We start from the raw sequence: 15,251 nt of genomic DNA, 5'->3' as shown, positions 1-15,251 counted from the left end.
CACAGAAGACACCGAGGGTGGTGGCCTTGTTTGTCAGTCATGAGTTTGGGGTTATTGCAAGACAGGAATATAGAGAACAAGTCTCTTGTAAGTGAGACGGTTGGGAGCTGCACTTTGCCAGGTGTCATTACTTAGAAACAAGGGAGCTTGGGAACAGACAAAAGGAGCCAACAGACCCTCTCCCAAGGCCCAGCACACACTGCTTTCCCAGGCTCCACTGCCAGGTACCATCACATTAGCCTCCTTGGCTGTGGCCACCACCATGTGCTGGTATAGCCCTTGTTCCCTTGTTCTGTACGAGGCTGCACAGGGACCCTCACCCGATACTCGTGAAGTTTTTTCTGGCCCCGGTGGCTGGGGTGCAGCACGCGAGTGAGCTGCTGTACAATACCCAGACTTCGGATGAGATTTTCCCTCTGTAGCAGGGCTTTCATCCGCTCCAGCTCCTCCTCTTCCACAATTTCTTGCGGCTGCATAGTGTCCAGGTATACCGGTGGCAGCTGCAAGGTACATGAGATGAATGCAGGATCTTCAACGATGAGTCCCCAGTCATTCAAAAGGATGGCCGCAAGACTCCGGCCCACTCTGCCTCCGTCCCTTCCCTGACCTTAGTGGAAGATTCCCTTTGCTGTCCACTGTCTCACTCCTGTTCTGAAAGGTCAGATTCAGTGTACTGATTAGGAACCCTCTGTTACATACACAGGGAGGAGAGGACAGCAGAGACACCCTTCTCTGGAGGTCCCAACCCGCCTTCCTGCAAAAAAGCAAGAGCTGCAAAACCTCTGACACCTCTTTCTCCCGGTTCCGTTTCCTGAAAGCCAAGTGCGTGGAAAAGCCCTGGAGCCGGGCCCTGGATTGGCTTTTCTCCCCTGCTGATTCACCCTGGTTCTGGTCCTTGTTCTCCTTTCGTCTTTTATTGCCTGAGGTCTCCTGCTGTTCCTGCTTAAGGCGGATCTCTTCCAGTTGCTGCCTGACAAGACACAGCAGCTTCAGATACTAAAGAAATGGTGTTAGGGAGAGAGGGAATGAGGGAAAATGGGGTTAGGGAAAGAGTAGGAAATTCATCTGCGTGGGGGACTGATAGGAGAGGAAGAAAGGGGGAGATGGGGAAACCTACTAAACTGAGTCATTAAGAGTCTGATAGAATGAGTTTCCTGGTGGCACAGAGGGTTAAGGACTTGGTATTGTCACTGCTGTGGTGCAGGTTCGATCCCTGGCCCAGAACTTCCATGTGCCTCAGGCACAACCCCCCACCCCCACCCCGCAAAAAAGTCTGCTGGACTTTATAACTCCACTTGTCTTTCCTCAAGCACCTGGCTTCCTCTCCACCCTGCTTAGGAGAAATTCAGTTTCAGGTTCTGCCCACACGCGAGTGGAGAGAGGAGAAGGCAGGGCAAAGTACCTGGCACATTCCTCCCTGGCCTTGGAAGCCACAGTCTCCTGGAAGAGGGAGCCGTTGTGCCTGAAGAAGGGTGCATACTTCTCTGTGTCAGGCCCGGGGTAGATCCGCCGGTATCCCCCCAGGTGGGAATCCTCATAGCGCTCCTGGTCGAGCAGTGCCGCATGGGAGAACTCCGTCTGTTCTCGCCTGGGGAAACCACGCTCTGGGTGAGTCAAGGAAGGACTACAAGAATATTCAGTAGGGAAAGCAAGGCTGGTTAAGGCTTTGAGAACCTCCTGCTCGATTCATGGCCTTTCTGGCTCCCGCCCAGCTGTGGCCTGTCCCATCTGTGTGTAGCCATGAAAAGAGGTTTAAGGAGTTCCCCTTGTGCCTCAGCAATAACGAACCTGACTAGTATCTATGAGAATGCACGTTCAATCCCTGGCCTTGCTCAATGGGTTAAGGATCCAGCATTGCCATGAGCTGTGGTATAGGTTGCAGACACAAGCCTAGATCCTGTGTTGCTGTGGATGTGGCATAGGCTGACAGCTGCAGCTCTGAATTGACCCTTAGCCTGGGAACTTCCATATGCTGTGGGTGTGGCCCTAAAAAGCAAAAAAAAAAAAAAAAGGCTTGGCTTTCAGAAATCTGGTTTGCTTTTTTTTTTTTTTTGTCTTTGTTGTTGTTGCTATTTCTTGGGCCGCTCCCGCGGCATATGGAGGTTCCCAGGCTAGGGGTCGAATCGGAGCTGTAGCCACCGGCCTACGCCAGAGCCACAGCAACGCGGGATCCGAGCCGCATCTGCAACCTACACCACAGCTCACGGCAACGCCGGATCGTCAACCCACTGAGCAAGGGCAGGGACCGAACCCGCAACCTCATGGTTCCTAGTCGGATTCGTTAACCACTGCGCCACGACGGGAACTCCCAGAAATCTGGTTTTTATCTTAAGTGCAATGGCATCCACTTATAAACTAGAACTCCAAGTTATCACCATCTTTTAGATTTCTGATTATAGAGTAGTATATGTTAATTACCGAAAATTAGCAGAGCAAAAAAGAAGATTAAAAACCTACAATATTTCTGTGACATTAGCATATTGGCTATGAGCATGGACTTTAGGGCAGGACTTACAAGTTTGAATCCTGGCTTTGCCACTCACTACCTGGTTCTTTTGTTATTCCTTCCTTCCATTCTTTCTTTGTGTTAGACACAAATGGGATCATACAACATTTTTAAATGGCTGCCTAGTATTCTAGTGATTCTATGATTGTACTTTTGTTCATTAAATCCAGTCATTTTCAACCTTTTTTTTCCCCCCATTGAAAGACATTCACGTGCACAGTCCAGTCTTGTGGGTATTTACAGTTTCATGCACCTTCATTCACACAGACTTTTTTTTTTTCCCTTTTATGTCCACACCTACAGCATATGGAAGTTCCCAGGCTAGGGGTCTAATTGGAGCTGCAGCTGCCAGCCTAAGCCTCAGCCACAGCAATGCCAGATCCAAGAAGCATCTGTAGCCTATGCCACCAGTTGCAGCAATGCCAGACCCTTAACCCACTGAGTGGGGCCAGGGATTGAACCCATATCCTTACAACAGACACTATGTTGGGTTCTTAACCTGCTGAGCCACAATGGGAACTCCTTAAGCTCCTTTTTATTATAATTAACAAATTATAATTTAGTATCAGCAACAAATTACGATATTTGTAACCCATCTTACAATTAAAACAACCATGGATAAATAATACTGATTTAAACAATGCTTTATTTATTTATTTATTTATTTGTTTATTTGCTTTTTAGGGCTGCACTCGTGGCATATGGAAGTTCCCAGGCTAGGTGTCCAATTGGACCTGTAGCCACTGGACTTCGCCACAGCCACAGCAATGCCAGATCTAAGGCATGTCTGCAATTCACACCACAGCTCACTGCAATGCCAGATCCTTAACACACACTGGGCAAGGCCAGGGATCAAACCCACATCCTCATGGATACCAGTTGGATTAATTTCCACTGAGCCATGATGGGAACTCTAACAATGCTCTATTATTGAGTGACTAAACTATTTTCTGTGTTTCATACTTATAAGGTTTCTTAGGAAATAGTTTCTAGAGGAGTTCTGTTAAAAACAAAACAACAGCTAGTCAAACCACAGAAAGTGCCTTATGTGCTAATATGAAATAGTTCTAAAACACATTGGTAAGCAGGATACAGTGAGCGTGAAAGTTATGCACTTTTCTGGTTAGACTGGGTAGATAAAGGGAGAAAAATAACATATAAAACACATATAAGGGTGTATTAAATTTTTGTGAAAGTATACATATGACCCAGGGGACACTGATTGGCTCAGTGAGGAAAACTGAGTAGTGGAGGAGGGCAGGGGAGCGACTATTCACCGTGTGTCTTTAGAATTTGCATAGATGATACATCGCATATCACAGATGAGTCTACATATGTGATGTGTTATCTGTGCAAAAAATTATTTTTAATTATTTATTTATTTATTTATTTGTCTTTTTAGGGCCTCACCAGTGGCACATGGAGGTTTTCAGGCTAGGGGTCAAATCAGAGCTACAGCTGCCAGCCTACACCACAGCCACTGCAATGCCAGACCCAAACCATGTCTGTGAATACACCATAGCTCATGGCACCGCTGGATCCCCGACCCACTGAACAAGGCCAGGGATCGAACCTGCATCCTCACGGATGCTAGTCAGGTTCATTACGGCTGAGCCACAGTGAGAATTCCAAAAAAATGTTTTTAATAGCTAATCGGCCCCAGGCTGCCTTCTCTAGCTAGTATCAGGAAGGTAATAATAAAGAAGATAAGCTACATGACTAAACACCTGTCAAACCCCTGGAATACCTGGCTTCTCGTGGCTGTTGATGGCCCTGGAAAAGCCGCTCCTGGACTCGCCGCTTGTCCTCCTCTATCACCTTTCTTTTGTCACAGCCCCGGAGGTTGACAAGGGTCATGGCATCACAGAGAAGTGCATCCTTCACTTCTCTATCAAGGCGTGAGTCAGTGGTGAAGCTTGGAGAGTGGTTCACCTGCCCGGGGCAGTGATGGTGGGGGGGTTGTCATTATCCATTCCCTTCCTAGACTACCTGAGCAGGTCTCCATTCTTACAGGCCCAGCTGGAGGGTCTAGGAGGGACATCCTGCTCCAGAGGCCTCAGCCAAGGAAGCTGGATGTTCTGACTTCCAAGGCCACAGGAGTCTGTCACAGAGATCCCTCCAACGCACAGGCCGGTGAGAGCAAATCAGACAGCCTGATTCTCACTATAGTGTCCTTAAAGGCTAGGCTTACATGAGGAACGCTTGGGATCCAAAACCTGGATTCCTATGCTGGAGGCCAGAGACCACCAAAATTGGATTTAGCAGGTCAACAGTGCAGATATCTTGGAGTTCCTGTCATAGCTCAGTGCGTAACAAATCCGACTAGCATCCATGAGGACACAGATTCAATCCCTGGCTTTGCTCAGTGGGTTAAGGATCTGTCTGGCATTTCTTATGAGCTGTGGTGTAGGTCACAGACGTGGCTCGGATCCTGTGTTGCTGTGGCTGGCAACTGCAGCTCCGAGTTGACCCCTAGTCCAGGAACCTCCATATGCCTCGGTGCAGCCCTAAAAAGACGAAAAAAAAAAAATGAGTGCAGATATCTCTTTTTTTCTCTCTCTCTCATTTTTGGCTGCCCCACAGCTTATGGAGTTCCCAGGCCAGAGATCAGATCCAAGCTGTAGTTGCAACCTAAGCTGCAGCTGCAGCAATGATGGATCCTTAACTCACTGTGCTGGGCTGGGGATCGAACCCGAGTCCCAGCACTCCCAAGATGCCACTAATTCCACTGCACCACAGTGGGGACTCCCAAAAGTACAGATATCTCATGTCCTCTGCTAGTTCCTTTCCACCCTAGTGCCTCTGCAACCCCCATTCTCTGTTCCACCACTTGAGTACACTCCTGTTCCGGGTGTCCTGTTCAGGGGCGGACCTTGGTTTTGCAAAGCCAAGGAAATAATCCTCACCTCCAGCAGCCAGGGCTTCAGCTTGTGGTCCAGCAAGATGTCAAAACCAAGGATCTCAAAACAGGCACATGTACCTCCACTCAGATATTGGGGAAAACAGGTTCGGTAGTTGTGGCGAAGAACAGAATGTACCGAGATGATGGTTTTGATGATGATGTCCTCAATGTCCCCCCACAGCTCTCGGGGATCATAGCTGTGCTCTCGAAGCCAGGCATTGAGCGTCGACAGCTTCCTGTGAAGCCCAGTGTTCAAAGGAAGACCAGTGGGACCAGGCTGTGGGCAGGAGGCTCCGCAACACTCACCCTAATTCCATGCCTAGGTTCCTGTGCTCCAAAGGGCTGCCACCATCTTGGAGCAGGGTTTGGTTACTGGGTGGGGTCTGGGGATGCACTTGGTGGTCAGGCCCAGGACAGGGGTCCATAAAGGCAGAGCCAGCTCAGCCTCCCAGAGTTGGTTCAGTTTCATGGGTTGCTGAGACTGTGGGACCAAAAGGCAGAGAAAGAGGAGAAAAGAGCAGGGCATACCTCTTACTGCCCATGGCGTCATCCCGGACAAAGTTCTCACTGTGTTTGTTGATGGCATAGTTGGTCAGGTGCATGCAGACATCATCCTGGGAAGAGAGCGGCCCTGCCCTGCGGTCTCAGATTGCTTCCCTGCAGCTCTCTTCTAGCCCTTCATCGCCTTTTGCCTAACCATCCCTCCCCAGGATGGCTCATCTCCTGTCCCTCCCCGCCGAGGACTGTCCTGTAAGCTCCTGGGGAAAAGAGTGTGCCCTTCCTGCAGGCAGAGCTTTTCCATGGTCACCCCCCTCCCCGACCAGGGTGCTCCCCTCCCAGCCAGGTGCTCAGGTGCTCCAGGCTTCACTCCCGGTTCATGGGTGACAAGCACCACAGAACCTCAGCACTCATGGCCGTAGAAGAGAAAAGGGTGTCACCCTGTACCCTAGTGCTGCCAGTTGGCCTCTTACCAGGTTGCTGTGGCTGGGCTCCACATAGGGCATGGTGGCAAAGCGAGCCAGGCCCTCTTCATAGATGAAGATCCGAAGAGGGTCACAGGATGTGATCAGGACATAAATTCGCATATCAAACTTGAAGCCATCAATGAGGAAGGGCTGAGAGCATGCAAACCCACCAGGGAAAAATAATAATACAGTGGTCCCTCAGTATCTGCAAGGGATTGGATCCAGGACCCTCCATAGATACCAAAATCCTCGGATGCACAGGCCCCTGTATACAATGGTGTGTTCCGTATCTGTGGATACAGAGGGCTGTGCTTTTGAAGTACTTACTATGTCCGGTCAACTGTTGTTAAGTGCCTCAAATATATAACAACTCATTTAATTTTCACAGTAACCACATAAAGTAGTTACTTTTTTTTTTTTTTTTTTTAGGGCTTCATCTGCAGCATATGGAGGTTCCCAGGCTAGGGATCCAATCCAAGCCACAGCCACCGGCCTACGCCACAGACACAGCAACACGGGATCCAAGCTGCGTCTGCGACCTACACCACATTTCATGGCAATGCCAGATCCTTAACCCACTGAGTGAGGCCCAAGATTGAACCCGCATCCTCATGAATACTAATTGGGCTTGTTACGGCTGAGCCATGACAGGAACTCCCAAGTAGTTACTGTTTTAATGCTCATTAACAAATGAGGAAACTGAGGCATGGAAAAGATAAGAAATTGGCCCAAGATCACATATCAGATTCAGAGCAAGTTAACTCCAAACCATGCCTCCATGCTGCCTCCAATAACGGGGGATAGCAGGAAGGGAAGGAGCCTAAACTGTCTTCCTCCTCGGCTTTGGGAGAGATGAGGCACCCCAGGGCTGGTTCTTCACCTTGGAGATGTACTGCTGGCAGATCATATGCTCTCCTGGCTTGATCTCCCGTGGATTTCGGGTGATGAAGATGCCACGTCCCTGACAGCCACTGTCTGGCTTGCAGATATAAGTGCGGGTTTTCCGCTGACGACCGTAGGACTGGAAGTCCCCATAGCTATGTGCAGAGAGGAGCTGGTCAGAACGTTTCTGTGCATGATGACTGCCCCAGGACCCTGTGGATTCCTTCCTGCCATCCAGTCCATGCTCCTCCTGGAGTAGTCAGTCTCACAACAAACTTTTTCTATCCTCCCCAGGTTCTTTTTGTTTTCTTTTTTTGCCACACTTGCAGCATATGGAGGTTCCCGGGCGGGCGATTGAGTCCGAGCTGCAGGTGTGACCTATGCCACAGCTGCAGCAACACAGGATCCTTAACCCACTGCACTGGGCTGGGGATTGAACCCATGTCTCCACCATGACCCAAGTCACTACAGTTGGATTCCTAATCCACTGCATCACAGAAGGAACTCTTAACATTGTTTGTTTGCTTTTTATGGCCCCACCTGTGGCATATGGAAGTTCCCCAGCTAGGTGTCGAATCAGAGCTACAGATGCTGGCCTATGCCACAGACACAGCAACGCTGGATCCAAGCCGTGTCTATAACCTACACCACAGCTCATGGCAAACCAGGTCCTTAACCCACTGGGCAAGGCCAGGGATTGAACCCCCATCCTCATGGATAACAGTTGGTTTCGTTACCACTGCGCCACAGTGGGAACTCCTTGTTTGTTTTTTTTGTGGGTTTTTTTTGTCTTTTTGTCTTTTTGTTGTTGTTGTTGTTGTTGTTGTCGTTGCTATTTCTTGGGCCGCTTCCGACCCAGGCCAGGGGTTGAATTGGAGCTGTAGCCACCGGCCTACGCCAGAGCCACAGCAACGCGGGATCCGAGCCGCGTCTGCAACCTACACCACAGCTCACGGCAACGCCGGATCAGTAACCCACTGAGCAAGGGCAGGGACCGAACCCGCAACCTCATGGTTCCTAGTCGGATTCGTTAACCACTGCGCCACGACGGGAACTCCCTTGTTTGTTTTCAGTAGTATCGTTCACATCCAATATTATATATTATAGCTGTACAATATAGTGATCACAAATTTGTAAATTTCCATTTACAATTATTATAAAATATTGGCTATATTCCCTGTATTATACAATATATCCTTATAGCTTATTTTATTTTATTTTGGCTTTTTAGAGCTACACCAACAGCATATGGAAGTTCCCAGGCTAGGAGTCGAATCAGAGCTGCAGCTGCCAGCCTACACCCACAGCCACAGCAGCATGGGATCTGAGCTGCATCTTCGACCTACACCACAGATCACGGCAACGCCAGATCCTTAACCCACTGAACGAGGCCAGCGATTGAACCCGCAACCTCATGGTTCTTAGTTGGGTTTGTTTCTGCTGCACCACGATGGGAACTCCTAACCAGATGAAATTTTCTATCCCCCTGAGATATTCTAGGTCCTGGGGCCAGAGTCTGGTGGGAACTGACACAGGGAACCCTGCCCTTCCTCAGTGCCTCACCCTGGGGAGCCAGGCTCACTCACTCTGCTGGGAGGCACCAGGTGCGGGGGAAGATGTTGTACTCAGCAGGGTAGAGTTTCTGCATGCGGTTGAGGTTCCGAGCCAGCAGATCTTTCCGGCAGATTTCTGTCATGCCAGGGAAGTGGTTGATTTTCTGAAACAGAGCCAGTTGGTTCCACAACCCCCCAGAGTAATAGTATGTACCCCCATCAGAGTAATTTAGCCGACCTTACTATAGAATGTGCTTCGTGTGGTAGCACGAAGACTTTTGAATTCTTAGGTGTAGGTTCAAGACCTATTGTTCTAAAAATAAGAGGCTTTAAACCTCTATTATTTACTCTATCCAAGTAACTCTTTTATCAGACATATTTCTATGTTTTTAGGGGAGTGCTTGCTGTTATATTATTTATTTATTTACTTATTTAGTCTTTTTGCCATTTCTTGGGCCACTCCCGCAGCATATGGAGGTTCCCAGGCTAGGGGTCGAATCGGAGCTGTAGCTGCCGGCCTTTGCCAGAGCCACAGCAACGCAGGATCCGAGCCGCTTCTGCGACCTACACCACAGCTCACGGCAACGCCGGATCATTAACCCACTGAGCAAGGGCAGGGACTGAACCTGCAACCTCATGGTTCCTAGTCAGATTCGTTAACCACTGCACCACGACGGGAACTCCGAGTGCTTGCTGTTATAATGGGTGGTGAAACATATGCAAGGGACAGTGTTGGGGGTGAGAAGCTTTTTCAGAGTAGATGTATTAGTTGATCATATTGGAATCATGGGGCCTGGTAATCCCAGGTAGCAGTGGAGAAGGACTAGGAGGTCAAGGTCAAAGGCACAGGAGAGGTGAGCCCTATACCTAGTACCCTGAGGGAGAAAAGGAAGGTTCCCTAAGGCAGGTGAGAACCTTACCCCTTGGCCTCTACCCAAAACACACATATGCAGCAAAGTCAGCACTAGGAAACAGGGGGCAGGGAGCAGGGCGAGCCATGACTTTGGGCCTTCTAGCCACCTTATAACATGACACAACCAGGGATTAGTCCTATGGGAATACCTGGTGCGGGATACCACGGAGCAGATGAGAAAACATTTCTCCAAGAAGAAAGGAAGCTAAGCAGCAGCCCCAAAGCATGGAGGACACTGGCACCCCAGAGGGCACAGCACTGCCCTGGTGGCCTGCTGGAAATGTGAATGCTCCATCTCTCTGTGCTGGAGGGCCTGGTGCTCTCTGACTTTCCCCTTTTCTGAGCCTTGGTATTCTTAACATAAGGGTGTTTTGTTTTGTTTTTTAGGATTTAATGAGGTGAGAATGTACAAACACTTAGCAGTGTCTTACCTGTAGTTAGCCCTCAATAAATAACACTGTTACCCTCGTCTCACAACTGCTCCTTGCATGCCCCTTCTCTGGTCTTCTTGAGTACTTCTAGCAGGTCTTCCTCTCCCTTTCTCCCTCTCTCATTCTTCTCCCATGATTTATGGGACAGGTGACAGTCTCAACTCCCTGCCTTGCTTTCCCTCAACATAAATCTGTAGGCACTTTTAAAAAAATTTTTTTGTCTTTTTTTTTTTTAGGGCCACACCCAAGGCATATGGAAATTCCCAGGCTAGGGGTAAAATAGGAGTTACAGCTGCTGGCCTACACCACAGCCACAGCCATGTGGGATCAAGCTGAGTTTGCGACCTACACCACAGCTCACGGCAACGCTGGATTCCCGACCCACTGAGTGAGGCCGGGGATTGAACCCGTGTCCTCATGGATACTAGTCAGATGCGTTACTGATGAGCCACAACAGGAACTCCTGTAGGCACTTTTAAATTATCTTATTGCTAACCACCACAAAGACCGAATTAGAGGATAACAAAAATACCATGAAGTAGCAATGTTCTTGGGGACCCTGGTTCATCTTTCCTGACTTTCTTGCTGCTACCAAGGATGCCACACTAACTTTTTTTTTTTTTTTTTGTCTTTAAAAGGCCGAACCTTCAGCATATGGAAGTTCCAGGGCTGCGGTTGAACCAAAAGTGCACAGGCCACAGCCATAGCCAAGCAGGATTCAAGCCACATCTGCGACCTACACTACAGCTCACAGCATCACTGGATCCTTTTACCCACTGAGCGAGGGCAGGGATTGAACCTGCATCCTCATGGATATCAGTCAGGTTCTTAACCCACTGAGCCATGACAGGAACTCCCCGCACTGACTTTTAATGGATGTGGAGTGCTAAGCTAAGCTGCTTAGAGGGCTGGATGGTTCCGCTGGCTCTGCTGTTAGCTCTGAAGCTGCCTCCTAGCTTTCCCCCTGAGGGGGCCAGCTGAGCACAGATGCTTCCAGGCCAGCAACAAATGTATTAAAATAGAATGTGCCCAGCTGCCACCTCCTTCAGATGACAAGTTCCAGAGACCCCAGAGGAGAATATTTCCATTGGTGCAGAAGCCTATGGCCACTGCCTTTTCTCCTTTGCACAGGGGTACAGTCACCAGGAATGGTGGCCTTGGGTGCCTGGGCAGAAGAGTGGGAGGGAGGGGTCCTGCTGGGACAGTAGTCCCTTTAGGATCTTGGGTTGAGAAGATGTACCTGAAATCTCTTCATGTCCATGACTCGTTCCAATGAGACAGAGCAGTCTGTCCAATACACAGTCCATTCTTCGTCCTCCCCCACCTCCTTCAGGCCACACATTTGAGCTGCACGACGCACTGTGGGAACAGGGAAGTCAATGGTGCCCTGGGACTGCAGCTGAGTTGGGTCAGGACAGAACTGACCAGAAAGCAGGGTTGGAGAGGATGGTAGTTCTTACCTCTGCTTGGCAGTGTGGTTACCACTGCGACAATTCCAAGTTCATGTGGCTGTCAGGGCCCCTCCCAAATCTGTGGTAGAAAACTAGAGCCTGGCTCTCTGTTCCTGTCAGTCCTCTCTCTCAGTTAGGATGGTTTCTGGCTGACCTTCAGAAGGGGTCACATTTGCGCCTCACACTTTGGGGGGCCCTTTGCAGAGATGCCAGGGGGATGAGAGGGGAGGAAGAAATGGCAGACCTAGCTAGTGATTTTTTTTTAATTGCTGAAGCCCCCTCAAAAGCTGCCTTGAAAAAACATTTTTTTAAGGTTTTTTTGTTTGTTTTGTCTTTTCAGGGCCACAACCACAACATATAGAAGTTCCCAGGCTTGGGAGTTCTGTCGTGGTGCATCGGAAATGAATCTGACTAGTATCCATGAGGATTCAGGTTCAATCCCTGGCCTCGGTCAGTGGGTTGGGTATCCAGCATTGCCATGAGCTGTGGTGCTGGTTGCAGACATGGCTTGGATCCCGAGTTGCTGTGGCCGTGGCGAAGACCAGCAGCTGCAGCTCCAATTCAACCCCTAGCCTGGGAATTTCCACATGCCAAGATGTAGCCCTAAAAAACAAACAAACAAAAAAAGTTCCCAGGCTAGGGGTCAAATCTGAGCTACAGCTGCCGGCCTACACCACAGTCACAGCAATGCCGGATCCAAGTCCTGTCTGCGACCTACACCACAGCTCACGGCAACGCTGGTTCCTTAACCCACCCAGTGAGGCCAGGGACTGAATCCACATCCTCAGGAATACTAGTCGGGTTTGTTTCTGCTGAGCCACAACAAGAACTCCATGAAAAAACATTTTTAACCTGGTCTCATTTCATCTCTGATAAAATCCAGGAAGGGTAGGACAATGGTGACTTTGTCATTTTTTTTCTTGTTAGCTAACTATGGAGATTCCCACCCTACTGCTGAGAATAACTGGAACAAAGAAGTCTCAGCTGCTGGTAGATAAACCAGGGGACGCAGTCCAGGTTATAGGCCAATCTAACAAGATCCGGTGGCTGGGAGCAGACTGGGGCACCAAAACCGAGGTGAAAGCCAAAGCCCTAGGTGCCGTCTGTGTGCAGTGGTGTGAATGACATGCTGGGTGCTTACCACTCTCATACTTGCAGTTGGTCAAGTTGATGGCCAGGGGTCTGGAATGGAGGAATAGCACACATCAGGCAGAGCCGGGCACCCAGATGAAGAGACACCTAACAGATTCACAGTGCAGCTCATTTCCTCTAGAAGCCACTTAAAGGAAAGACCAGGACGAAGTAAATGTGCTAAAATTCTAAACTAAGCCATCCAAATGGTTCTGAATTTTGTTTTTGTTGACTAACAACCTCCTGTATTTCCTGTCCTCCCTCCCAGGCTAAAGGGAAGACTTTGAACCCCAGCTCAACTGAAGGGCAGGGGGCAACCCTCTGGAGCTGGACAAGTGAGGGGGTGTAGGGAATGGTCACCTGCGTTTCCGCCTTCTCTTTCTCCTTCCAACTTCTAAGTCATCTAGGTCAGTTGCGATGATTTCCTTTGGTATTTTCTTGGCTATAATAGATAAGGGAACTCCATTCTTAAACGCATTACAGTCAGCCTTTGAGAGTGCCTGCTGAGAAGGGTTAGAAGTGACGGTAACATCCTCTTTAACACACTCCTCCTCGGATTCCTCTTCTTCAACACAGTCTTCCTCTGACTCACTGGTCTTACAGGTATTTGGTTCCATTCTCTTAGATTCTGAGGGAGAGAGGGGTGGGAATGAGATGTATATGACTTCCCTCCAGGCCCAGGAAAACCAGCAGGAATCCACCCAAGGTCCTTCATGGCGTTATAAGGGGATGCGGCTGCCTTTTTTTTTTTTTTGTCTTTTTGTCTACTATAGAATGGGATGCTAATGTAGATAATGGGGTCTGCGGGATGCCTACGAGATGTTAGATTTGCTGACTAGCCCCAATCATCCAAGATCACTCCATACAACACTTTGGGGTGCATGCAGGAGCTGAACTGAGCTGGCAGCCAAGAGCACAGATTTTTTGGTTCTTGAATGTGATGGGGGATGGCTAGGGCGCTGGGGTACTTTTACTTTTAAAATAAAGCTGAAAGCCAAAGGTTTCAGCTTCTCCATATACACACACTGGGGCCATTAGGGGCCAGGCCCTAATGGCCAAGATCACTTGGGCTCTTATAGCGGAGGGAAAGCCCGCGGCCGACACTGCCCACCTGAGGTTCGGGAGAGAACTTAGGGGCTGCTGGGTTCGCCCCTATCGGCCCGGTGCTGGACTCTGCTGGTCGCTCATGTCCGCCCTTCGGCCGGCTCCTGCTCTTTCCCGAGGTTGCTGGGCCTCCGGGACAGCCTCCTTGCTCCACAGGACAGGCTGTGCCCGCCGAACGCAAGGGGGAGCCCGCTCCCCACCGCCAACGGGGTGCGCGCCTAGCTCAGAGACCGCGGCGGCGGCGGGCGGCGCCTCTGGAAGCAAACCAGCAGCCACCGCCGCCGTCGCCATGGACACCAAGGCGGCCCCTATTGGAATAGCGTTCTGTGGGCGGGGCCTCCCCGAGAACCACACCCACTTGGGTTGCCCCCGAGGCCATCTTGGGATGTCGCCAAAAATGTTTGCCCTTTGCGGTGGCGGTGGAAGCGCAATCACGCCCCTGGCGCTCGAGGCTTTTTCTGGATGCATCATGGAACTTGTAGTCCTTCCGCTTTCTCACGTTTGCAAAGCCCCAACCCCAACCTCGAATTTCTTGACCCCCGCAGGCCAATCCTCGAATTTGGGCAACTTAGCGTTAGGGACAAACATTTGGTTGCGTTTCATTTTATTTATTTATTTTCTTTCTTTGTTATTATTTTTTTAGTAACTATGTCTTGAGGACAGCCGTGATTAGCACACATGCCCTCCACTGCTCCTTCACTGTTGCTTCCCCTTCCCGTTCACTATCCACCATCACACTTCCAGCAAACTTGGCCCAATCTGTCACATCAAGATTACATGGAGTTCTCCTTGTGGCTCAGCTGTTTAAGAATCCAACTAGTGTGTATGAAGATGCAGGTTTGATCCCTGGCCTTGCTCAGTAGGTTAAGGATCTGGTGTTGCTGTGAGCTATGGTGGAGGTTGCAGATGTGGCTTGGATCCCGAGTTGTTGTGGTTGTGGTGTAGGCCTGCAGCTGTAGCTCCGAGTCAACTCCTAACCTGGGAACTGTCACATGCCGCAGGTGTGGCCCTCAAAAAACAAACAAACAAAAAAAATTATCCCCTCGAAATGCTTTGGAATTCCCTGTCTTCCTTCCAGGATGCACATTTTTCTCACACTTTTAACAAATATTTAATGTTCCAGGCACTGTTCTAGAACCTGAATCATCACTTCTTGCCTGAATTGTCACCATTCGGCAACTTTTTTTTTTTTTGTCTGCTGCATGCAGCTGGCTTGATGTGGGATCTCAAGTTCCCAGACCAGCCAGTGAAAGGCCACAGCAGCGAAAGTCCCTAATCTTAACCATTCCACCAGCAGGGAACCTGCCTGTTCAACCACCTCTTCATTGGATTCCCTGATTCTTTTCTTTCCTCCTTCATCCATCCATCCATTGATTGCAACTTAAGTATTCTCCCTAAAATGGAAATTTATTA

General features: G+C 49.5%; 1 protein-coding gene across 4 annotated transcripts; it reads right to left on the bottom strand.

Moving 5' to 3' along the window:
• Positions 1–230: 230 nt before the first annotated feature.
• On the bottom strand, positions 231–14,003 carry TTLL13 (tubulin tyrosine ligase like 13). 4 transcript variants are annotated; one of them, XM_047795101.1, is made up of 13 exons: positions 13,846–14,003; positions 13,095–13,362; positions 12,745–12,785; positions 11,393–11,511; positions 8,842–8,972; positions 7,254–7,410; positions 6,380–6,523; positions 5,937–6,022; positions 5,413–5,644; positions 4,254–4,438; positions 1,403–1,588; positions 781–970; positions 231–500 (listed from the first exon to the last, which is right to left on the bottom strand). In XM_047795101.1, exons 2-13 carry the CDS (start codon positions 13,349–13,351, stop codon positions 231–233), a joined length of 1,998 nt encoding a protein of 665 aa, XP_047651057.1. In that variant the 5' UTR covers positions 13,352–13,362; positions 13,846–14,003. The 4 variants fall into 4 exon arrangements, with proteins under 4 accessions (XP_047651057.1, XP_047651058.1, XP_047651059.1 ...); XM_047795102.1 differs by having other exon boundaries at positions 790–970; positions 13,846–14,002; XM_047795103.1 differs by lacking the exon at positions 13,846–14,003 and having other exon boundaries at positions 8,842–8,944; positions 13,095–13,168.
• Between the last annotated feature and the right edge of the window lie 1,248 nt (positions 14,004–15,251).

The sequence above is a fragment of the Phacochoerus africanus genome, chromosome 9 (genome assembly GCF_016906955.1).
Source record: "Phacochoerus africanus isolate WHEZ1 chromosome 9, ROS_Pafr_v1, whole genome shotgun sequence".
NCBI lineage: Eukaryota > Metazoa > Chordata > Mammalia > Artiodactyla > Suidae > Phacochoerus > Phacochoerus africanus.
Note: the sequence above shows the minus strand (reverse complement) of the source record. Positions and strands in the feature narration are given on the sequence as shown.

What these genes read in the sequence shown, in the direction of transcription:
- TTLL13 (XM_047795101.1), bottom strand. Translation starts at nt 13,351, where the DNA reads ATGGAACCAAATACCTGTAAGACCAGTGAGTCAGAGGAAGACTGTGTT. An exon ending in ACCTGGTGCCTCCCAGCAGA is followed by an intron (nt 7,411 to 8,841) that starts GTGAGTGAGCCT and finishes CTCTGCACATAG; the next exon opens with CTATGGGGACTTCCAGTCCT. An exon ending in GGGAGAAAGAGGTGTCAGAG is followed by an intron (nt 501 to 780) that starts GTTTTGCAGCTC and finishes TGTACCTTGCAG; the next exon opens with CTGCCACCGGTATACCTGGA.